This window comes from Bombina bombina, chromosome 6 (genome assembly GCF_027579735.1).
Source record: "Bombina bombina isolate aBomBom1 chromosome 6, aBomBom1.pri, whole genome shotgun sequence".
NCBI lineage: Eukaryota > Metazoa > Chordata > Amphibia > Anura > Bombinatoridae > Bombina > Bombina bombina.
Genome location: NC_069504.1, coordinates 583,889,376 through 583,914,507, shown reverse-complemented (window position 1 = coordinate 583,914,507; position 25,132 = coordinate 583,889,376). Strand labels below are relative to the sequence as shown.

Genomic DNA, 25,132 nt, shown 5'->3' with positions numbered 1-25,132 from the left:
CCAGAGGTGTATATTTAAAGATTGTGCCTCTAAGCGACTCTTTGTATTACACATAGTCCATATATATGATATAGATAGAAAGAATTTAAATCTATACCCTTGCTTGTTTGAGCAGATAGCCACTCCAGAAATCAGGATGAATATATCCACTACAACTATGTTAAGATGCCATTAAAGGGGCAATGAAGTACAAATTAAACTTTCATGATTCAGACAGAGCATGCAAATTTAGTCAACATTTAATATTTTACTCCTATTATCATATTTTCTTCCTTCTCTTGGTATCTTTATTTGAGAAGCAAGAATGTAAAGCTTAAGAGCCAGACAATATTTGTTTCAGAACCTGGGTTGCTGTTGCTTATTGGGTGGCTAAATGTAGCCACCAATCACGAGCGCTAGCCAGGGTTCTGAACAAAAAATGCAAAGTCTCCATAGCTTACATTCCTACTTTTTCAGAAAAAGATACCAAGAGAACAAAGAAATATCTATAATAGTAGTACATTAGAGAGTTGCTTAAAATTGCTGCTCTATCTGAATCATGAAATAAAAAAATTGGGTTTACTATCACTTTAAGTTACTGTGCAAATTAGACTTTGAACCATGTAAAACATTACTTGTACTAATCCTACCTAGGTATGTTTTCCACTGATGCTTGAACACAATTGATTACTAAACATATATAATATATGAACATTCTATATTCTGTATTACACATGTGTATGATTACATTTATATTTTAAAAAACAAAGCCGATATATATTTCTGATGTTAACATATATTTGTTAGAAATAAAACATTTATTACATATGATATTTAATATTCACCTTCATGGACCTCTTCAGCTGGCACTGATGTGTCCATTGTCCCCTTACATCCGTAAACAGATTCATCTGAGATGACATTGGCCATCATCTCCTCCCATGACCTTAGGTGTATCCTCTTGCTAGGACCACCACCTGTCCCACGTGCATATTTGGCCTGCTGTGCCAGCTTAGCTTTGGTTTCCCTCCTGCAGTCATGATAGCGGTGTTTAATGCTGGCAATAGAACGATTACGTCCTAAGCAGCTGACTGCCACTCGAATCTCCTCCCACAGCTTATTCCGGACAGCCGGCCTCAGGTTAGGGTTCTCCAGCTGAGCTGCCCTCTCCAAGTATGCCTCAACAAGAGCCTCCTTCTCCTCCTCAGAGTACCTCTCCTCTCTAAGCCTGCCCTTCACACCTGAAGGGCCAGCAGACACAGACTCTCCCTCCTGTGACTGGGGACCAGCCCTCTCTACCTCCTCTGTCCCTGCAGGCTGTGACAGGCTACCACCAGCCCCACCCCCAGTTGCCACAGTCTGCCCCACTTTCCCTTTTCTTTTTGTGCCTAGCTGAGGCTGACTCCTCCTCACTCCTCCCACCTCCATTCCTCTTCCACCCTCTCTCCTTCCCTCCTCTGCCAGGGTTTGAGGAAGGACAAATCCTCCACCCAAACCTCGGCCCCTATTCCTGCCCATACTACTCCCTACTTCCCCCCTCCCCCTCCCTCTATCCACCCTCACCACTGCCCTCCCCCTAGCCACCCCCTTCCCAACTCCACTAGGCCTATCCATCCCTTTCTCCTTCCTCCCTAACTCTAACCTAACACTAAAGTCCCTAGCTTACCTAACTACACTAAGTCACCTAACTAAACCCTATATTAAATAGCCCCAAAACTAACTACCTAACCTATCTAGACCCTAACTATCTCTATTCTATATCCCTCAAAATAAAAATAAAATGTGGGGGTGAAAATAAACAAAGGGATGTAAATGAAAAAGGAAAAACTAAGGAGGATTAGAACAAAATTATAGAAAAATAATAAGGGATGCAAATTAAGAAAGGGGTGAGCTATATAGTCAAATGAAACCAAAAATATGGGATGTTAAAAAAAAAAAAATAGGATGGGCAAAATGTATATATAAAAAAACAAGTTATATAGTGAGGAAGGGAAGGGTAGTCAAAGGGGGGATGGGAAGTGGAATAAGGGGATTAATGAAAGGAGTAATAAAGGAAGATGGGGATATGGGGGTTAATGAAAAAAAAAATGTGAATGTGTTTGTATGAAATAAAAGTGTGTATGTGTGTGTGTGTGTATTTGTGTGTATAAACTAATGTGTGTTAATTAACTAATGTATGGATGTGTGTGTGTGTGTTCCTAATATTATATGAGGCCTACAATAAGAATATATGGAAATCAAATATCAAACTCTCCACTAACTCTCAAACAACTCTCAAAAACCCAAAACTCCTACCAACGCAACTAGCTCCCGTGTCTTTCTCTCTAGAGGCGATCACAGGTAAAGAGCGCAGGCGCAAACCGTTATTCTTATAGACAGAGGTCGGGTTACCATGGCAATGCACTTGTTATGGCGCGCTTTTCGACAAATCCGACATCGGTTGGCAACGCAAACTTACGTACGGCCGAAAAGAGCGACTGCGCGCAACACGCTAATCTTTTCAATGGAAACCTGGTACTAAAATGGAGCCGTAAATTACCTTTAGCTGTCGTCCGCTTCGGTAGCTTACGGCTCCATTTTTAACGACTCAATGGAAGCGAGGCCAATGTCGGGGAGCAGCAAAATAGGGGTTAATAATTTTTTTAGTGGTGGCAATGTCCAGAGCAGCAGATTAGGGGTTAATAAATTTATTATAGTGTTTGCGATGCGAGAGGGCTTCGGTTTAGGGGTTAATAGGTAGTTTATAAGTGATAGTGTACTTTTTAACACTTTAGTTATGAGTTTTATGCTACAGCTTTGTAACGTAAAACTCACAACTACTGACTTTAGATGGCGGTATGGATCTTGTGGTTATAGGGTGTACCGCTCACTTTTTGGCCTCCCAGGCAAACTTGTAATACCGGCGCTATGGGAGTCCCATTGAAAAAGGACTTTTTTTAAAAGTGCGGTACTGACGTTGCGTTACAGCCAAAAAGGTGTGCGGTACACCTATACCTGCAAGACTTGTAATAGCAGCGTTGGGGAAATAGCAGCGTTATGGAGCATAACGATGCTTTTTCACTCATAACGCAAAACTCGTAATCTAGCTGTATTAAAATAAAAAACCTAACATTACTTTAAAAATAAAAAAAACTAAGTTTAAATTAAGCTACAATTACAGAAAATAGAAACATCTAATATTACAGAAAATAATACACAAATTATAAAAAATTTAAAAATTAAACCTAATCCCTATGAAAATAAAAAAGCCCCCCCAAAATAAAAACACACCCTAATCTAATGCTAAACTACCAATAGCCCTTAAAAGAGCTTTTTGCAGGGCATTGCCCTAAGTTAAACAGCTCTTTTACATTAAAAATAAACAAAGCATTTAGCTCTTTTAAGAAGTGCCCATCCCTAATCTAAATAAAACAACCCCCCCACAAAATAAAAAAAAAAAAACCAAAGTCTAACCCCCAGGTTGGTACTCACAGTTGCTGAAGTCCGGCGGAGAAGGTCCTGTTCCAGGCGGTGAAGTCTTCTTCAAAGTGGCGACCCTGGAACTGAAGACCAGCGACCACGGAGCCATGGAGGGTGGAGGATCCTCTTCATATGATCTCCACCGTACATTGAATAGTGAATTCAAGGTACGCGATTAAAGATGGCGTCCCTTGAATTCCTATTGACTGATTTGATTCTTTAAATTCAAATCAGCCAATAGCATGAGAGCTACTGAAATCCTATTGGCTGTTCAAATCAGTCAATAGGATTTCACTAGCTCAAATCCTGTAAATGTAGCTTAATTTAAATAGTTTAAATTTCTGTAATTGTAGCTTAATTTAAACTTAGTTTTTTTTTTTTTTTTAAAGTAATGTTAGGTTTTTTTATTTTAATAGTTAGTAACTTTAGTATTTTTTAATTTAGGTAATTTGGGTTAATTTAGGAGGTGTTAGGTTAGGGGGCTAAGTAATTTAATTATTTATTTGTGTTGTGGGCTTTGGCGGTTTAGGGGTTAATAGATTTATTAGCATTGCGTTGTGGGCTTTGGCGATTTAGGGGTTAATAGATTTATTAGCATTGTGTTGTGAGCTTTGGCGGTTTAGGGGGTTAATAGATTTATTAGCATTGCGTTGGTTTGGCGGATTAGGGGTTAATACTTTAATAGGTTTATTGCGTTGTGGGTTAATGGCGGATTAGGGGTTAATAGCGCTGCGGAATCTGTTGGCGCTCTACAAATAACCGATAATAATAATAATAGTTTTATTAGGTAGTTTGCGATGTTGGGGTTGGCATATTTAGAGAGAGAGATTGAGAGAGAGTATTTAGGGGTTAATACTTTAATTATTAGTTGTGATGTGGGTTTGATCGCGGATATAGGGGTTAATATATTTTATTAGCGATTGCGGTGGGGGATTGCAGTTGACAGGTTGACAGATATTGCACATGCGGTTTTAGTTTATATTTTCAGGCAGTTACGGGAGTTACGGTGCTCACATACTCAGCGCAAGGCTTGCTGTGGCTGCCTTTGTGTGGCGAGATGAAAATGGAGTAAAATTTCTCCATTTTAACACACGTAAGTCCTTGCGCTGAATATGTGATACCGATTTGCAACGTGGTCCAATGTTAGCTTATGGGAGAAAAAATTGCGGGCGACGGGTGAAATATACATGCCGTATTTATATGCAGCGCTGTATATTGGGTACCAAAACCTGCATCGCCGGCTTTTGCGGGCGACGCCGCATATGCTATGGAGCCCCAGGTATTTTATTTGCAAGTTAGATTTTTTCCTTTCTTTTTTTTACCTCTTTAGGGGAGTGTGGTACAAGCACAATTTTTACACAAAGTAAGAGATGTTTAATGTCCTTTTAAGGTATATGTATGATTAGCATGAGCATAGATATTACTAACCTAACACATGCAGCTCTCTCTGTAGCCATTTTATATTGTGATTAGGTATTACTTTTACCTGAAAATTTTCTTCATTTGCAACATTACAACTATTTTATTTTTGTGAATTAACGTTCTTAGTGTTGCTTATAAAATAAGGGGAAAAGCACTGTCATTTTGCATTTCTGTTCTACATAATCTCTGTTTTTTTCTTCCCTGGCTAATTTTAAAAGATGAGAATGCTGGAAGACAGCTGCTTTTCCTTGATTAGTGCAATCGCATCTCTAGAAGCATTTTGTTCTTTGAATATGTAAAAGATTAAAGGAGAAATCCTCTCTACCTCATCTTGCTGGCTTGTTATTGACAGAAGACTTCTAAAAGCTTCAGGCAAACAGTCCTTGTTGTGTAGAATGAGTTTTGAAATATGTCTAAATAGCAGGAATGTGTAAGAAAATGCAGTCATTATTGTTTTTTATTTCTGTGTACTGGTGTGTCAGACAAACAATTCTATATTTTTTATAATGACACAGTGCTTTTTATCTAAGTTGCATCTCTACTTAGCTAATCCACAAACCAATTATTTTTTTCCAGCTCACTTGTTAGAGGTGAGTAAATGACTCATAAGAGGTGACTAAATTACAGTAATTTCAAGTAATACTTTTTATATCATATCTGAATAGATTCATTGTGCACAAACACAATTTCAGGCTAAGAGTTCCTTGGCCTTAGATTTGAAAAATGATTTAAGAAATGGGTGAAGTTCAGTTTTAGGGAGCCATAAACTTTTATACAACATGGGGCCTATTTATGAAAGGCCTGTCGGACATGATCCGACATTGCGGATTATGTCCGACAGACCTAGCTGAATGCGAAGAGCAATACAGTCAGTGGCTGTCATTAATTAGCAAGATAGCTAGGGTACCATTTATTAAGCAGCAGATACTGCTTCGGAGGCCCATCGTTTCAGGCTCGGCAGAAACGCAAGTTAAGAAGTAGCTTTTAGGTGGCAGGTTGAAATCATCCCAATCTGATCAGTATGATTGACAGCCCCTGCTAGCGGCTAAATGGCTGACAGTGAGCAGGGGCGGCATTCATTGCACAAGCATTTCACCAGAAATGCTTGTGCAATGTTAAATGCAGACGCTCGACATTTAATAAATCAACACCTTAATCTCAGTATGCATTTAAGATCCCATTACTATTGAAAATTCAAACTAGATGAGAAGATACAAAAAGCTTTTCAATTAAATATCTTAGCATAATGTGATAACTTGATAAGTTTACACTTTAAAAAATGTTTCTAAATGTAAAAAGGCTTGATTTTAAACAAGAAGCTTATATTTCTTAGCGTGTTGTGTGCATATGAAGTAAATGAAACTGAATTTACAAGGTTAGAACTGGTAGCAATATCATGCAGCAGTTTACCTTAGTTTACAACTTTGATGTAAGTATAATGTGCATGTGTAATTAGTGGCACTAATATATAAGTAATAGAACTCCTATAGAACTGTTGTAGCAACAGAATTTTTAAAGGGACATAAGAGACATGAAATACTAATTTTTTTTTTCATGATTCAGAAAGATCATATAATTGGAACTTTGTTTAAAATCTTATTTTATATCTGAATCATGAAAGAAAAATATTGTGTTTCATGTCCTTTTAATGTTTATTGATTCTTTTTTTGTCGTAAAGCAAAATCGAGATAGGGCAAAGCTGCATTATACTCGCTGAGTCCAGATCAAGTAGAGACCGATAAAGAGTATTTGCAGTCTATGTAGACATTGCAATACGTCACATAGTACTGTGCCCATCGTACCCTGTTGACTTAGTACCTACGTCCTACCTACACTCTGGCTCATGCTGGGGTCCCTGCTGTCAGCTTTTATAGCGAAGACTCCAGCCATATTAAAGCAGATCGCCAATACACACAGTGACACTCTATTTTACTGTCTGTATCAGCTTGCGGTGGGATGGAATGCGGGAGGTGGGTGGATCAGCGCATCAAGAGAGGGGGAGGAAGGGGACGTTTCCATATGCGGCAGAAAAAATCTTTGGTGAGGGAGGGATGAGCCACTATGTTACAGAAACAGTTTGTAACAGGAAGGAGGGGGTCTCTAGTGAGAATCGCTTGGGGGAAGGGTTAGGGGAGTTACTGTACTACAGATTTATTTTATTTTTTTAACAATTGTTAAAAGAGAAATACAGACAGCTACCAGTACCTAAGATGGTGGCTTCTAGTGAGAGGGGGAGGGTTAGAAAACTGCTTACACAAATACCTAATGGACAAGTTTCATGCTATTAACTACTGGTAACAAATAAACAAAAAAATGTATCCTTTTTAAAGTTATAAAGTTATTGTTTTTGTATTATATAATAGATCTACTTTTTCTGATCTTTTTTCTTTTTCTGAATAATTAAAATAACACATGGCTGTAATGGCTTTGAAATAAAGTTTTTTATTTGCAATTTTCATTTATTTATTTTTTAAGAATTGGCACATAGAATATGAATTTTCGGAAAGATCATAGCTTTTTAGATGAAAATATTTCAAGAGCATTGAACAACACTATAATACCTTTGCACAATTATTAAAAACTTGCAGGCATACAGAGAGATTGTGATTTTTTTTTTAATAATGTAGATGTCTTTGCTTTATAACCAGAACCCCACTTAGCATCAGTAACAGCTCTCAAGCAAATAATTGCCTTTCTAAAATTCTTTGCTGTACTGTAGAGTCTTTTAAGATGCAAGACCAGAGAGCTTTAGAGAATGCGGCCCTTAGTGACAGATGGAAATTAGTTTTCAATACACATCATTGGCCTTCTCATGCTTTGCTATAGAGGGGATCAGTCATCCCTAACAGGAAAAGCAACATCAGTATAGTATATGTTGTGTAATACGTATCATACATTTAGCATTTTAAATGTTTTTTTTATAATTTTGTTTTGTTACTAATATATAGGGAATGTATTAAAGGGACACTGAACCCAATTTTTTTCTTTTGTAATTCAGAAAGAGCATGCAATTTTAAGCAACTTTCTAATTTACTCCTATTATCAATTTTTCTTCGTTCTCTTGCTATCATTATTTGAAAAAGAAGGCATCTAAGCTTTTTTTTGGTTTCAGTACTCTGGACAGCACTTTTTTATTGGTGGATGAATGTATCCACCAATCAGCAAGGACAACCCAGGTTGTTCACCAAAAATGGGCCGGCATCTAAACTTACATTCTTGCATTTCAAATAAAGATACCAAGAGAATGAAGAAAATTTGATAATAGGAGTAAATTAGAAAGTTGCTTAAAATTTCATGCTCAATCTGAATCACGAAAGCCAAATTTTGGGTACAGTGTCCCTTTAAATAAACAAGGCAATTTTTCTACATATAAGGATTCATTTGCTGCTTAAAGACACCACGGTTTTGCAGTCTTTTGATATTGGCGCATGTTCTCTGCAGCAGCCAGTAAGTAGTTTGCTGTTACTACATTTCCAGGCTACATAGACTAACAATACCTGCACAATCAGTATATCTTAATATTGAAACAGTGATATCTGTGCCATGAACAGTTGGCACATTCATTTAAACTCTTAACATGTGAACTTTGCATCATTTACTGTTTAGCTCTAGATTACGTGCCACTGACTTTTTATAAAGCAGCATAACAATTTCTCAGCACAACCTCTCTCTGAGTCAGTTCATATGTTGTGACTCAATCAAAAACAATCACGTTTACACCCTTGTTTCCAAATCAGAAGTAATCAATAATGGAATTTTGTGAAGAACAGGAGGCTCTTTATAAATATTGTGTAAAATGTGGTCCCTTGAAAAAAAAGAAAAGGTCATAGACAAAGTGAAACATTTTCTCACAGTGAGCAGTCGCTCAGAATGCAAACCTCCAATCAACTGTAATTGGCACCTGCCAGTTGTAGAAGTGCCCACCCACACAAGCACTTCACATTGGCTTTCAGCTACTCGGTTACTTGTCATTCACTGATTCATTTCATGCTGTCCTTTTTAGAAGTGCAACCTTCTGAAACCTTTTATTGTAAAGTATGGGTTTTCTTTACTGCTCTGGTCTCTCTTAGTACGTTGAACAGCAGGAACTTCTCAATCATATTGACCTTCTGACACCACCAGTTCACCCTTAAAAACTGATTTAATCAGTTGATTGTCTTGTTTTATTTTATTCATTTATTGTATACTTCTAATGTGTATATTACAAATTTAGTTCTTAAATCAACATTTATAGGAATGTAGCAAAGACTAAAATGTATGTTTTCTAAATATTCAAAATGTTTCCTCTTAAATAAGATAGATAGATAGATAGATAGATAGATAGATAGATAGATAGATAGATAGATAGATAGATAGATAGATAGATAAAATATGCTTAACCCTTAAATAGATCTTGTTCTGAAACTGATAAACTGAGCTATGATGTTATCTTCACACTTCATCTGCTTTTAATTTTTTCAATGCAATGTGTTTTTTGGGTTACTTTAGTGTTCCCTTTATACGGTTTTTTAAATGGGCATTATATGTCAAATCAGATTTGCAGCTGAGAAAACTATTTATTTTTTTCATTTTCATTTAAACGTTGTTGAAGAATGCTTACGGCAAATACTATATTTTTGGTATAACTAAACTAGAAAACAAGAAGACTCTTGTAGATCACTCATGCTTTAACCTATGTTGGTAACTGGGAAACCCAACATACAAATTACACAATGGAGTGTCATTTGAAATATAATACAGATGGCATTCCCCCTACTTAAATATAAACTATCAATAAATATTTGAAGAAGCAATGAGCTGTACTATTCATATACCTCTCTAGAGGTCTCTCAGCCTATAAACACGTTTTGTGATTTTTCTTATTTTGTAGTTTTAATGATGTTTTTAGGGATTCTAACACAAGTATTCCTTTGTTTTATGCCCCCTTGAAAGCAGTGAGCATATTATTTTGAAAATGCCTTATGGTTAGATATATTTATGTTTTTTTCTCATTAATTTAGTACTAACTTATTCTTTATATTGTTCAATGCTGACTCAAATCTTCCATTTTGGAAAACTTCCTGCGGTACTCTCTGTAATTATTGAAAAGGGATTTATATAACCCATTTTGTGTGATAATCTCTGTTGGCATTTAGGTTTCAGTTTTCTTTACTACTGTTGCAGTTTATGGCTAAAATAGTTATAGTCTCTACAGCTATTTTTAGGTAAAAAAAAACAATTATTTTATCGAGTATTAATGTTGTGTAGACTTTATTTTTTTTTTAATGTATAGATTGTTATTCTTGACATAATGATATAAAATAAAGCCTATGTGAACAAAATTAAGAAATTAGATGCCAAGTCCCCATGACAAATCCTTAAATCTAGAGATACATTTGTTTCTTATTTAAGGTTAATTTTTTGTGTGAAACAAAGTGGAAAAAATGTTTTTGCAAGCTAGCTGTCTTGCTATATTTATTAAGGAAGTAGAAAATGGCTTCTAGGAGTTTGAGAGTATCACACTGATACAGTTGTAATATCACATTTTATAGTGATTCTATAACTCTTAGGGCTCAATTTACTAAGCAGCATAAGCTGGTTTGTGAGCCCTTGCAGGGCAGATTTGCACATCAGACCACTGCTACTTCACCACCTGTAAGATGGCGGATTGAAATCACTCCAGACAGCCTCGCTCTGGGTGATTGACAGGCCATGAAAGAAGGGGTGGCATTTCACACTCAATCAAGTGTTGAGAACCTTGTCCACACAGCGCTTAGTACATGAGGCCCTTAGTATTTCAAAGGAGAGGTATATTCTTAGAAATTCTTTTGTAAATTAACTAATTATAGTATGTTTGATCATCTGCTGTGTTTTTCCTAAAGGTAGTTACTCCTCTATTTAAAAAAAACCATTTGTTTATGCTATATTTTCCCTTTTAGTTAGCACATAAGTTTTCTAGCAAAATAACATGTATATATATATATATATATATATAAACTGTAAAAGGGGAAGAACTGGAAGAGCTTCAAAACAGAACACTTTTCAATACAAATCCCACTCACAAGAATAATGCACCACTAACAGCCGTTCAGCTAGCTGACCACACATCTCTGTCCCAATTTAAATCTGGCACTCCTGAACCCAACTCCCTCAATTAACATGTTTTTAATACTAAAGGTATATATGGGGTGTTTTTTTTACTATGGAAATAGTATTACTTAGCAGCCTCCAACGTGAATGACCCTAAAAGGGTTAATTGGCAAGGTTTAGATGTGCCATCCCCTGTTGTAATTAGAGATGTTTTTTTGTAGGTTGCAAAGATAACAAAAAAGTATTGGTGGACAGTGTCACTGATTTTAAATGCATCATGAATTGATTTTTTTTAGAGTAGAACAGAATTATGAGGTTTGCCTTGATGCTGACAGGTGAGCTACTAAAAGACAACTTTTTCATGTAAGGTTGGGAATAGTGAAAAGGTAATTGTTTTTCTCTGGTTTGCAAAATGTGGTTAAATCTAGCCCTGGCAACAAATGATTAAAGGACAAGTAAACACAGTAGATTTGCATAATCAACAAATGCAAGATAACAAGACAATGCAATAGCACTTAGTCTGAACTTCAAATGAGTAGTAGATTTTTTTTTCTGACAATTTTAAAAGTTATGTCTATTTCCACTCCCCCTGTACCATGTGACAGCCATCAGCCAATCACAAATATACACGTACCATGTGACAGCCATCAGCTAATCACAAATGCATTGAAATTTATTCTTTGAATTCTTGCACATGCTCAGTAGGAGCTGGTGACTCAAAAAGTTCAAATATAAAAAGACTGTGCACATTTTGTTAATGGAAGTAAATTGCAAAGTTGTTTAAAATTGCATGCTCTATATGAATAATGAAAGTTTCATTTTGACTTGAGTGTCCCTTTAAGGCCCAGATTACCAGTGGAGCACTATCAATATCGCAGGACCACGCTAAGGTTTGTGTGCTACCTGGTATTACTTGTGCTTGAATGTGCACACATACATACACATACATAATATATTTACATATATACATACATATGGAACCAAAAGATACAAAATTTTAAAAAAATAGACAAGAAAAAAGGGGTTAAATTAAAGCGTACCTTGGCCAGCAACTTCCCCTAAGTGCAAAATAATCATACAGAAGTCACCAAGGAGAAGGGATGAAAAGATGCACATCAAAGCCACAACATGCAAAGTGCAGTGCTTAGATTTATTAAACTAACATAAAACAATATTACACTTTACCAAAATACCACCTTAAAAAAAAGAACTAGTGGCCACTAGAAAAATCAAAAAAGCATGTTTATTGTGGTAATAGAGCTAAATAATATCTCCATTGGAAACTAGCTGTAAAGTCACTCATTATCAGTCCAAGACACAAAACTGATTGGCAAAGAGGGACTGACATAAGGAATATGATGAATAATGAACTAGTATCCATATTTTTCCTAAATTAAAAAGATTAGTTGCATGCATGTTGTTATCTATGAGACATAGTGCACAATTAGCAGCATAAACAGAGGTAACAAGCAAGCCATGTTAGAGTTAGTCATGCAAGGCAGGTTACACAGACATCATAAGCAGCAGGTGTTAAAGCATTATAGCATGATATTGCCAAAGCAATACAAGTGTATTCAGACAATGTCCTTGCCAAGAAGTCCCTAGGAGATTGCCACTCCATCCTGGGGTCTTCACTGTGGATAAATAACCATCTCACCCTTACTCCACAGTGTAGAGCTGTGTTATCCAAGCCTCCGGAATGCCTGCGATACACCTCTGGTATGCTTCCGGTACTCCTCCATGTGTAATCTTGCTGCCGTGTCTCCATGATTTAAAAATAGTGGTCACAGTTAGTGATCCTACTCGGTTGGCCTCACCGAGCAAAGAATGTAGAATGTGTTGTGTCTTGGACTGATAATGAGTGACTTTACAGCTAGTTTCCAATGGAAATGTTATTTGGCTCTATTTCCACAATAAGCATGCTTTTTAATTTTTCTAGTGGCCACTAGTTCTTTTTTTAAGGTGGTATTTTGGTAAATGGTATTATTGTTTTACGTTAGTTTAATAAATCTTAGTACTGCACTTTGCATGTTGAGGCTGTGGTGTGTATCTTTTCATCCCTTCTCCTTGGTGACCTTTGTGTGTTTTGCACTTAGGGGAAGTTGCTGGCCAAGGTACTCTTTAATTTAACTCATTTTTTTCTTGTCTGTTTTTTCTAATGTTTTATCTCCATATTGATTATTAAGGTACCTCCATTGCACCCCTGGAAACACTCTTTTTTATACTATTTTTGTATGTATCCAGGGTTTTTGCTTGCATCCTTCTGTGGCGTATAGCTAGTGTTTCGTACTATATACACACACACCTTTGAGCCTTTTCCAGTCAAACACCTTGTCGTATACTATGTCCCTTTAAAACAATGTTAACACAATTTTTTTTAGAATAGATATACTTGAAATAGCATTGTTATTCACTCAGGAGAAAATGTTATTTTAACATTACTATTGGGCAAGGTGTCAGTTCAGACACCAAAGCGTTTTGAAATCGGCACTGGATTTTAATATGTAAGAAATAAAGGCTACATTTTAAACTTTTTACAAAAATCCAGTAAGTGCTCATCCTTTTGATGAACTATATAAATATATAAAATAAAAATAACACTTCTAATTGAAGAACAATGCTATATCAAGTATTTCTTAGCACACCTTCGGCTTTAGCGCACTTGGAATAGTGCACCTTCGAGTTAGCTCGTGAGTGTAAGCCAGAATAGAGCGAGAGGGATTTATCAGACATCCAAATGTTAGCGCACATGGGGGATATAGATCGTAGTTTGCGGCGCAAGCGAGGGAACCCGCGTCGCCCGCAGTTTCAGCTCGCAACTCGAGCTATCCCATATATGTCGCCGTCAGATGCTAACGTGCCGTAAGTCTGATAAACCAGCGATGTCCAGAAATCTGCGCAAGTATAAATTTCTGGCGTCGCCAGTGACTTGCGGCACGTTAGAAACTGCCGGCGCCTACAAAACCTGACTAAAGTCTAAATCACCCGCACTGTCTAACACGCCTCCCTAACATAGCCCGACACGTCTAACACGCCTCCCTAACATAGCCCGACACGTCTAACCCTCTATCCGCTATCCCCCCTCACTATCCTAACAATAAAATATGTATTAACCCCTAAACCGCCGCTACCTAATAAAGTTATTAACCCCTAAACCGCTGCCAGCTATATTAAATCTATAACCCCCTAAAGTGAGCCCCTAACACCGCCGCCATCTACCTTACCTACCCCCTAAAGTGAGCCCCTACCCCGCCGCTATTTTAAAATTATTAACCCCTAATCTAATCCCCCTACCCCGCCGCCATCTATATTAAATTATTTAACCCCTAAAATACTAAACTCTCCCTACCACTAAACCTAAGTCTAACCCTACAAATAGCCCTGAAAAGGGCTTTTTGCGTGGCATTGCCCCAAAGTAACAGCTCTTTTGCCAGCCCTTAAAAGGGCTTTTTGCGGGGCATGCCCCAAAGTAACAGCTCTTTTGCCAGCCCTTAAAAGGGCTTTTGGCGGGGCTTTGTCACAAAGTAAACTGCTCTTTTGCCTACAATCTACATCCCCCTACACCGCGGCCACCTATAATAAATGTATTAACCCCTAATCTAATCCCCCTACACCGCCGCCAGCTATATTAACTATATTAACCCTAATTATATTAGGGTTACTATAGTTAATATAGTTATTATATTATATATATTAACTATATTAACCCTAATTATATTAGGGTTAATATAGTTAATATCGTTATTATATTATATATATATATATATATATATATATATATATATATATATATATATATATATATATATATATATATATATATTAAATATAATAACCCTATCTAACTCTAACATCCTAACTAAACTCTTATTAAAATAAATCTAATATTAATATTATTAATTAAAATATTCCTATTTAAATCTAAATACTTACCTATAAAATAAACCCTAAGATAGCTACAATGTAATTAATAATTACATTATAGCTATGTTAAAACTTGAATCTGATTGGCTGATCAGCCAATCAGATTTTTCTACCTTAATTCCGATTGGCTGATAGAATCCTATCAGCCAATCGGAATTCGACGGACGCCATCTTGGATGATGTCATTTAAAGGAACCTCATTCGTCGGGAAGTCGTCGTGCCGGAAGCATGCTCCGCGGCGGAGGAGCGAAGTAAGAAGATTGAAGATGCCGATTTGCTTGAAGACGTCGCCGATGGAAGAAGACTCTCTGCGCTTGCTTCAAGACATTGCCCGCATGGAAGAAGACTTCACTGCCGCTTGCTGGAACACATCGCCCGGATCGGATCAGGAGTTCTGCCCGGCGGGGTGAATACAAGGTAGGGAGATCTTCAGGGGGGGTAGCGTTAGGTTTATTTAAGGGGGGTTTGGGTTAGATTAGGGGTATGTGGGTGGTGGGTTGTAATGTTGGGGGGTGGTATTGTGTTTTTTTTTGCAGGCAAAAGAGCAGTTTTCTTTGGGGCATGCCCCCACAAAAGGCCCTTTTAAGGGCTGGTAAGGTAAAAGAGCTTTGAACTTGTTTTAATTTATAATAGGGTAGGGAATTTTTTTTATTTTGGGGGGGCTTTATTATTTTATTAGGGGGCTTAGAATAGGTGTAATTAGCTTAAAAATCTTGTAATCTTTTTTTTATTTTTTGTAATTTAGTGTTTGTTTGTTTTTGTAATTTAGTTTAGTTTATTTAATTGTATTTTTAGATAGATATTTGTAGTTTATTTAATTTATTGATAGTGTAGGTGTATTTGTAACTTAGGTTAGGATTTATTTTACAGGTAATTGGGTAATTATTTTAACTAGGTAGCTATTAAATAGTTAATAACTATATCATAGCTATTATACCTAGTTAAAATAATTAACAATTTACCTGTAACATAAATATAAACCCTAACATAGCTATAATGTAATTATTAATTACATTGTAGCTATCTTAGGGTTTATTTTATAGGTAAGTATTTAGATTTAAATAGGAATATTTTAGTTTATAATATGAATTAGATTTATTTAATAAGAATTTAGTTAGGGGTGTTAGGGCTAGATAGAGTTAATATAGTTTATATAAATACTATAGTAACTATATTAACTATATTAACCTTAATATAATTAGGGTTAATATAGTTAATATATATAATGTAATAACTATATTAACTATAATATACTTAGGGTTAATATAGATAATATAGCTGGTGGCGGGGTAGGTAGATTAAATTAGGGGTTAATAATTTTAATATAGATGGCGGCGGTGTAAGGGGTTCACATTAGGGGATAGATCAGTTAGATGGTGGCGGTTTTAGGGGTTCACATTAGGGGATAGATCAGTTAGATGGTGGCGGTTTTAGGGGCTCACAGTAGGGGGTTAGTTTATGTAGAAGGCGGCGGTTTAGGGGTTAAATACTTTATTAGGGATTGCGGCGGGGGATCGCGGTTGACAGGGAGATAGACATTGCGCATGCGTTAGGTGTTAGGTTTATTTTAGCAGCCAGTTTAGGGAGTTACGGGGCTCCAATAGTCAGCGTAAGGCTTCTTACGGCTGCTTTTTGTGGCGAGGTGAAAATGGAGTAAGATTTCTCCATTTTCGCCACGTAAGTCCTTACGCTGTATATTGGATACCAAATTGCGCGGGTTTGGTATACCTGTCTATGGCCCAAAAAACTACGGGCGACGGCAGAAATATACGCGCATAACTTCTAGGTTACGCCGTATATAGGATACCAAACCCGCGCAAATATTGGCGTCGCCGACTTTTGCGGGCGACGATTTTTATCGGATCGACCCCATGATGCTTTGGCTAGAGCAAAAACTTTTAAATTTCAACTTGTAATAAGAGCACAAGCATAGGAGCACTGTTTATTAACTTGAGTGGTTTTAGGACTCAATAGCGCTAATATTTTTGTACTACACTTGTAATCTGTCCCTAAGGAATTTGTGCGCAGACTGATTTTCTATCTTATACTAAAAGAATAAATAAGCAATTTTATATCTTGTAGTTTGGTGGTATTTGTTCCTCGGTTTTATTAACTTTTCAATGCAATTTAAAATATATATATATATTTATTTATATTTTCTTGCATTTTGTGACCTTAATATGAGGGTGAATTTGATTTAATTCAAATTGATTTAAATCACTAGTTAGTAAGACCGTTTTAATCGTTTTTCATTTTTAAAATGATAACTTTTCAGATTATATTTCCATTTATATCAGACCGTTACTGATTTGGTTATATATTATTAGATATGCCTAGATAGATAATTGAAATTAATTAAATTTTTGGGTGGGGAACTATCTCCATTTTAATGTTAATCATACATATTTGATCAACTTTTCAGTTGTACTTTATTGGAAGGAAAAAAAATATGATTACCTTAATAATAACAATTTCAATAGTTTTATTTAACTAAAACAATAACATTATATTTATTTTAATGCCTGCCCCACCCTCCTCACACTTAGGTCCTTGTGCAGATCTATTCCACTCCAAACAATCTTCTATTCAGTGATCTTCTTGAAACTTAGTATGGGTTGATTCTGTGTACATAGATTTGCAGGGGAGCAGTGGCATTAAAGGGACAAAAAGTTAAAGTTAAACTTTTATAATTCAGAAAGAACATGCAATATTTGACAATTTTCCAAATTACTTCTCTTATCTAATTTGCTTAGTTCTCTTGGTATCTATTGTTAAAAAGCCTGCATAGGTAGACTCAGAAGCAATGCACAACTGTGAACTGTCTGCTTGTCACTGTCTCACCCAATGTTTTGAGCTTGACCCCAGTAGAGCATTACTGTCCTTCAACAAAGGATACCAAGAGAATGTAGCCATTTTGATACCAGAAGTAAATCTAAAATTTTAAAATTGTATTTTTTATCTGAAACCCGTTTTCTTTCATGATTATGTCCCTTTAAGGTCTATTGTATGTTAAGTTTATAACATTTTGCTGTGAATAAGAGGCATGTTATTTCTGCAGTCACGTATTCACAGTTTTGAGAACTACAAAATCAATAATATGTGATAATATATTAAAGAGAGAAAAATTGATCAAAATAATGACAGAAACCTCTGGGAGAGCATGACATTGTGAATGGATTTCATGGAATTAATTTACCAAAAAATAAACATTATAGCCATGAATATACAGCATCTTGCTATATAATTTAAAAAAACCTAATCTGTTTTTCAGGATGAATAACCTTTTGTTAATAATGTATCTGAAATAGAAACTATCTTTAGATAGTTTATTCATAAAAAAAACATTTTATTTTAACAAAAATCCTATTTAAATAAATAAAAATCTGATTTACATAAATAAAATCCAATTTGTTTTTGTTTTTAAAAAATCGTTGATTTTTATGCACCCTGCTTAAAATGAAATTATTGTATTAAGCTGGTCTGTAGAAGAATAAATAGACTTGGAAAAAGCTTCTAATTCACAGTCAAAATTGTCCTTCCAGTTTGTAGAGTTAAAGGAACATTCTAGTATAAATTAAACTTTCATTATCCAGATAGGACTTTTAATTTTAATCAACTTTCCAATTTACTTTTATCATCAAATTTGCTTTTTTCTCTTGGTATTCTTAGTTTAAACTAAACATAGGTAGGCTCATATGCTAATTTCTAAGCCTTTGAGGGCTGCCTCTTATCACATGCTTTTTAAATCTCTTTTCAACACAAAGAGACAGAAAGTACACGTGGGCTATATAGATAACACTGTGTTCAGGCACAGAAAGTTATTTAAGATTTAGCACAACACAATGCTAAATTTAAGTCAATAGATAATAACCAGTCACAGTCATGTGATCAGGGGGCTGGAAGAAGGTTCCTAGATACAAGGTAATCACAAAGGTAAAAAGTATATTAATATAACTGTGTTGGTTATGCGAAACTGGGGAATGGGTAATAAAGGGATTATCTATCTTTTAAAACAATAACAATTCTATGGAGGACTGTCCCTTTAATGGTGTGTAGCTGATGTGTTGCCAGGTCATTGGTGGCCTATGACAAAGTGGATAAGTTGCTGTGAAATGCCATGTACAGTTTCACCTTTCAACCCCGAAGTTACAAGGACCATGGACCATACCACTCAGTTCTGCAGCATCAGCAAAATGGCGGGACTCTGTTAATGCTGGTTTACCAAGCAATTTAACAGTGAATGTTATGTTTTTACAATACATAAATCTAATAATTTACTATACAACAAAATAACAACCATAAACAGCCCAGGTAAAAAGCAGTGAAAGTCCCATAGTCACTAGGACCTAAAGACATGTTCCTCCAGTTCATTGTATCAGTTTGTGGTAGGTCTTCAATAAGTGTCCAGTTAAGCACTGTTATGCCAAAACCTCATTTGGGAATAAACTTGTGGTTCCATTGTAGTAGTACAGCCATAGTTTAAGCCTAAAAGTTAATTCCATCATAATCATTGATTTTTCTTAGGCAACAACAGATTTGGCTGCAAATAATATTCCAGGTCACATTAGTAGTGAATATTTTATTTGAAATAATTGTGTTTTTTTAATTCTAGGGGTATTTTAAATGTAAAATATTGTCATTTTCTATACAGTTAGTGTTTCTTAATGACAATTTAAACAGTAATTCCATAGAAATTAACAGCTAGATTACGAGTTTGGCGTTAGCCTTAAAAAGCAGAGTTAAAGGGTCCTAACGCTGCTTTTTAACGCCCGCTGGTATTACAAGTTTGGCAGGTACAGGTGTACAGCTCACTTTACTTCCGCGACTTTTCCATAACGCAAATCCCCTTACGTCAATTGCGTATCCTATCTTTTTAATGGGATTTTCCTAACGCTGGTATTACAAGTCTTGGAAGAAGTGAGCGGTACAGCCTCTACCTCCAAGACTCCTACCGCATTTAAAAGTCAGTAGTTAAGAGTTTTATGGGCTAACGCCGGAACATAAAGCTCTTAACTAAAGTGCTAAAAAGTACACTAACACCCATAAACTACCTATTAACCCCTAAACCAAGGCCCCCCCCCCACATCGCAAACACTAAAATAAAATTATTTAACCCCTAATCTGCCGACCGGACATCGCCGCCACCTACATTATACCTATGAACCCCTAATCTGCTGCCTCTAACATCGCCGACACCTACATTATATTTATTAACCCCTAATCTGCCGCCCTCAACATCGTCGCCACCTAACTACAATTATTAACCCCTAATCTGCCGACCGGACATCGCCGCCAGTATAATAAATTTATTAACCCCTAAACCGCCGCACTCCCACCTCGCAAACACTATAAAATTTGTTATTAACCCCTAATCTGCCGTCCCTAACATCGCCGCCACCTACCTACAATTATTAACCCCTAATCGTCCGCCCCCAACGTCGCCACTACTATATTAAATGTATTATCCCCTAAACCTAAGTCTAACCCTAACCCTAACACCCCCCTAACTTAAATCTATTTTTAATAAATCTAAATAAAATTACTATAATTTAATAAATTATTCCTATTTAAAACTAAATACTTACCTATAAAATTAACCATAAGATAGCTACAATATAACTAATAGTTACATTGTAGCTATTTTCGGATTTATATTTATTTTACAGGCAACTTTGTATTTATTTTAACTAGGTACAATAGTTATTAAATAGTTAATAACTATTTAATAGCTACCTAGTTAAAATAATTACAAAATTACCTGTAAAATAAATCCTAACCTAAATTACAAATACACCTAACACTACACTATCAATAAATTAATTAAATAAATTAACTACAATTATCTAAAATAAAATACAATTAAATAAACTATATTACAAAAAAAACAAACACTAAATTACAAAAAATAAAAAAATATTACAAGAAGTTTAATCTAATTACACCTAATCTAAGCCCCCTAATAAAATAAAAAAGCCCCCCAAAATAATAAAATTCCCTATCCTAAACTAAATTACAAATAGCCCTTAAAAGGGCTTTTTGCGGGGCATTGCCCCAAAGTAATCAGCTCTTTTACCAGCCCTTAAAAGGGCTTTTTGCGGGGCATTGCCCCAAAGTAATCAGCTCTTTTACCTGTAAAAAAAAGAAATACAATACCCCCCCCCAACATTACAACCCACCACCCACATACCCCTACTCTAAAAACCACCCGATCCCCCCTTAAAAAAACCTAACACTACCCCATTGAAGATCACCCTACCTTGAGCCATTTTCACCCAGCCGGGCACCAGTGGTCATCCGATGGGGCAGAAGAGGACATCCGGACCGGCAGAAGTCTTCATCCTTTCCGGGCAGAAGAGGATCAGCCAATAGAATGCAAGGTCAATTCTATTGGCTGATCCAATCAGTCAGTCGGATTGAACTTCAATCCGATTGGCTGATTAAATCAACCAATCAGATTTTTCCTACCTTAATTCCGATTGGCTGATAGGATCCTATCAGCCAATCGGAATTCGAGGGACGCAATCTTGGATGACGTCATTTAAAGGACCAGCCATTCATCGGGTAGTCGTCGGCCTAGAAGGATGTTCCGCGCCGGAGGTCTTCAAGATGGAGCCGTTCCTCGTCAGATGGATGAAGATAGAAGATGCCGCTTGGATGAAGATGTCTGCCGGTCCGGATGTCCTCTTCTGCCCGGACAGTTCAGGCTTGCACCTCATTACCCTGCTTTGTCATTTCCTTCTTTCCTGCTCCTTCTCCTTTTTTGGCTATACATTTGACTAAATAGTTTGGGAAGTTGGAGGGATTAGAAGCTTTAGGTGTGTTGGGTGTTTTGTCTGCCTCCTAGTGGACTGAAATTTAATCCCAAAGTTTATGGCTCGTAGACTCTCACCACCATGAAATAAATTAATTTATCAGGTAAGCATAAATTTATTTTTTCACGCATTTTGTTATACAGTTCTCACCATGATATATACATAAAATAATGATATAGTTTAAATATTCTAGGACTGCTGGAAAAAATGAAAAATAAAAATATATCATATGTGTGGGTTTCTGGCTGAAAAATCTAAGAACTCCAAAAAAGCTCAGCACAAGGGTGGAAATGTCTCAGCAAATAAAGGGTTAAAACAACATGATAACAGCTAAAGGGGGAATACTGATACGATTAGGGAGACTGCTGGACTTATTTTACCATATTTTATTCAGCACATGATAATGTTTACAAAAATGCCTTTAGTTTTAAAGCGTTATGATCAGTATATAATTTCAGCACATGTTAAAATAATTTTGCAGAGCCAAATAACTGTCAATTATGATATTATAACTACAAAACCATGAATATGTGATGTGTTATTTACTACAGTATCCAAATAGTGATTTATAATGGAATGGGCAATACAAATTTATATATTCCAGTAATTCATAAGCATTTAAATAATTTATTTTCCTTTTTCTTTTTTAATACAAATTAAAGATTGTAAAAATTGTCTATTTTTATATTCTTTGATATTACTTGGCTAATGATCAACAATAACAATTCCACTGTTATAGATATAGGAGGGTAGACCATAAAGTTAATTAGCGTAAAAAATACTTGATGGAAGAAAACGTTTATCTGGGCACCTGGGAAATGCTGGTAATAGGTTTTATTTTCCTCTTGAGTCAGCAACTGCAGTGTGGACATCACTGTTGACGGCTGAGTGATCCCCATACTAATATGTTCATTATGCATGTAAACACGAGTCAGCTGGTTAACAAAACTTTGTCTCCTGCTGCCACCTAGTGACAAAAAACTAGCACTACATTTTTCAGAATATGAGCAGTACAAAGTAATCTGAAAAGCTTTTTTTTGCTTTTACATGCATATAATTTGTTAATAGTCATGTTTGCTTTTGTGTACTGTGTGATGGGTTCTAAAATAAATAGTGGCATGTAATTACTATGTGCCATATTATATTGCATACTTGAATCATAGGTTATTCTAGCAAATAAATATAAAAGATGTCAATTGTTTTTGGAATCTAGACCCAATCGTACAGATGATAAAGAGCCAACTGTTGCTGTGTAAATTTTAAAACAAATAGGAATAATGCCACAGACTGAATGGCTGACTCTGTAACTGGATAAAAACACAACTCATTAAGATTTACGTCCAACCCAATTTCTTATTACTTTCTGGATATTGATGAAACTGAAGGACAGAAAATGCAGGTTCCCTGTTTATTTTGATTTTTCACACTTCTTGCTGACTAGACATTGTAAAGATCCTTCACAAGGACAGTTTGAATGTAAAGAACAAGACACGCATGTGCATTGCACCTTACAAAGAGCAGGCTGAGCGCATGCGCTAGCTCATACAGGGGCAAAGCTACCATTGGTTCAGCAGGGGGCAATAGCAGTCAGTGCATACAATAGGGGTGTGCAGAATGTGTACAATATTAATGCAGCGGAGCCCTTTATTAGTGCAGGTTGCAGGTGAATCTATAGATCTGTCTATCCTCATAATTATTATAGAGAGCAGCATATATATTATTACTATTGCTTCCTACTGCGTTAAATTTGGGGAGCCCTAAAAAAATTGCACCAGGGCCCTCTTTTGTGTAGGTCCAGTTCTGAGCGCACACACCCACTTGTTTGCGGTTAAAGGTAATATATTTGGCACATTTTATTGAGAGTGATAGAATCTAGTTACATAACAAGGACCCTGATAGCTAATGTCTGCCTGTAACCCTCTATATGGATAAAATGTGACTGCACTGACAGGTGGCTTGTGGCCTGGGTCTCATTTGCTTTCCTGAGGTGAGAGCAGGGTGTCCAACTGTTTGCTTCTAAACACATCCCTCTTCCTCCATTTCATCCATGCTCCACTAAACTCATAATGGTTTATAACACATCTCACTTTGGTCCAACATAGGAGTTAACAACACTTTTATTATTTGACTATTAAAATAGAAAAACAGACTATTTCTGATCGGTAGACAATGGGTTTAATACAAGAGCTATGTTGCCGTCCATCTGTATGTAAATAGTACTTAGTCATATCATAAGTTCTAGTCACTGTTTAAAGGGCTTATAAGTGTATGTACCTAGTACCATACAGGTCTGTGAGTTGCATTTCATGTCTTGTATGGACTATTTCATACACTATGTTTCAACTTACAGATTTATAAATATGAGATTGGCTTTTGGGTTATGTAAAGCAGCAGTGTTGTGCGAGTTACATTAGCTTTTGGAGCCTTCTCTGTATACGGAGTTATTCTATGAGATACAGAAAAAAACAAGGCGACACCTGTTTCAGTTGGCCAGTTGTGATTGAGAATACAGTAAATGGGAAATATTGTGTTATCAGTATAGAATGAAAGGAATCCCTAACGGTTGATTAAAAGAAAGACAATCATACTAGTTTGTTGAGTGCACTTGTGTGTCTGCATGGAATAGTGTTAATATATTTTTTTACCTGCCTTCCACAGCTGTTATTCCTCTGACAGACTCAGAACACAGACTGCTACCTTTGCACTTTGCTGTTGACCCTGGGAAGGACTGGGAATGGGGCAAGGATGATAATGATAACATCAAGCTTGCCAGGTAACACCCATTAACCTTTTTTTTTTATGGAAGCCTAAGCCAATACCTTAGAAGGCATAAATGAAATGTATATCTTTGTGAGTATATAATAATGTTATGTATTTAATATTCTCTGTAATAAACATGTAATGATAGCACTGTGTTAATGTGTATAGTTTAAATATATAGTACTTTTTTTTGCTTCATGAAAAGTTTCACATAGATTATAGTATTTTTTACTGCATTTAACTGGAAATGTTAAATTATTAATGGCACACCTTATGTCTGTGAAGTGATATTTCCAGAAATAAAATGGTGTCATTACAGAATAAGACTGCCATTTGTTCCATAATGTAGCTGTTGCTTGCAAGAGATAGCTGTTTATTCTTAGCCACTATGAAGTATCTGTCCCTCAGGTAGTACAGTTATAGAGCTTTACGTAGATGATACAGAAGAAGCTATTTGGGTTCTGAATGAAGTTGGGAACCAGGGTGCCAGTGACCTCCCAAGCTTAGATAAGAACTTACTTGTGTCATGGTTTACAGAGGCCCTTGTTAAAGTGATAATTTATATGAGATTAGAAGTTTATGACCCTCTTTGTACCTGTAGCATTTATGACAATACCCAAAGGGAATCTATATTTTGACTCTGCTGCTGTCTTTTCTTTGAAATATTCATTGTCCTTTTAAATCAAAATGGCAGTCTGCTTCTTTAT

The 25,132-nt window shown here is 36.1% G+C and overlaps 1 protein-coding gene across 1 annotated transcript in view; it reads left to right on the top strand.

Moving 5' to 3' along the window:
* The window catches only part of OTUD7A (OTU deubiquitinase 7A), a 423,923-nt gene that overhangs the window by 389,292 nt on the left and 9,499 nt on the right, over positions 1-25,132 (top strand). Inside the window, exon 11 of the mRNA XM_053719344.1 lies at positions 24,324-24,438. Coding sequence (XP_053575319.1) covers positions 24,324-24,438 — 115 coding nt within the window. The remainder of the gene's footprint in view (positions 1-24,323; positions 24,439-25,132) is intronic.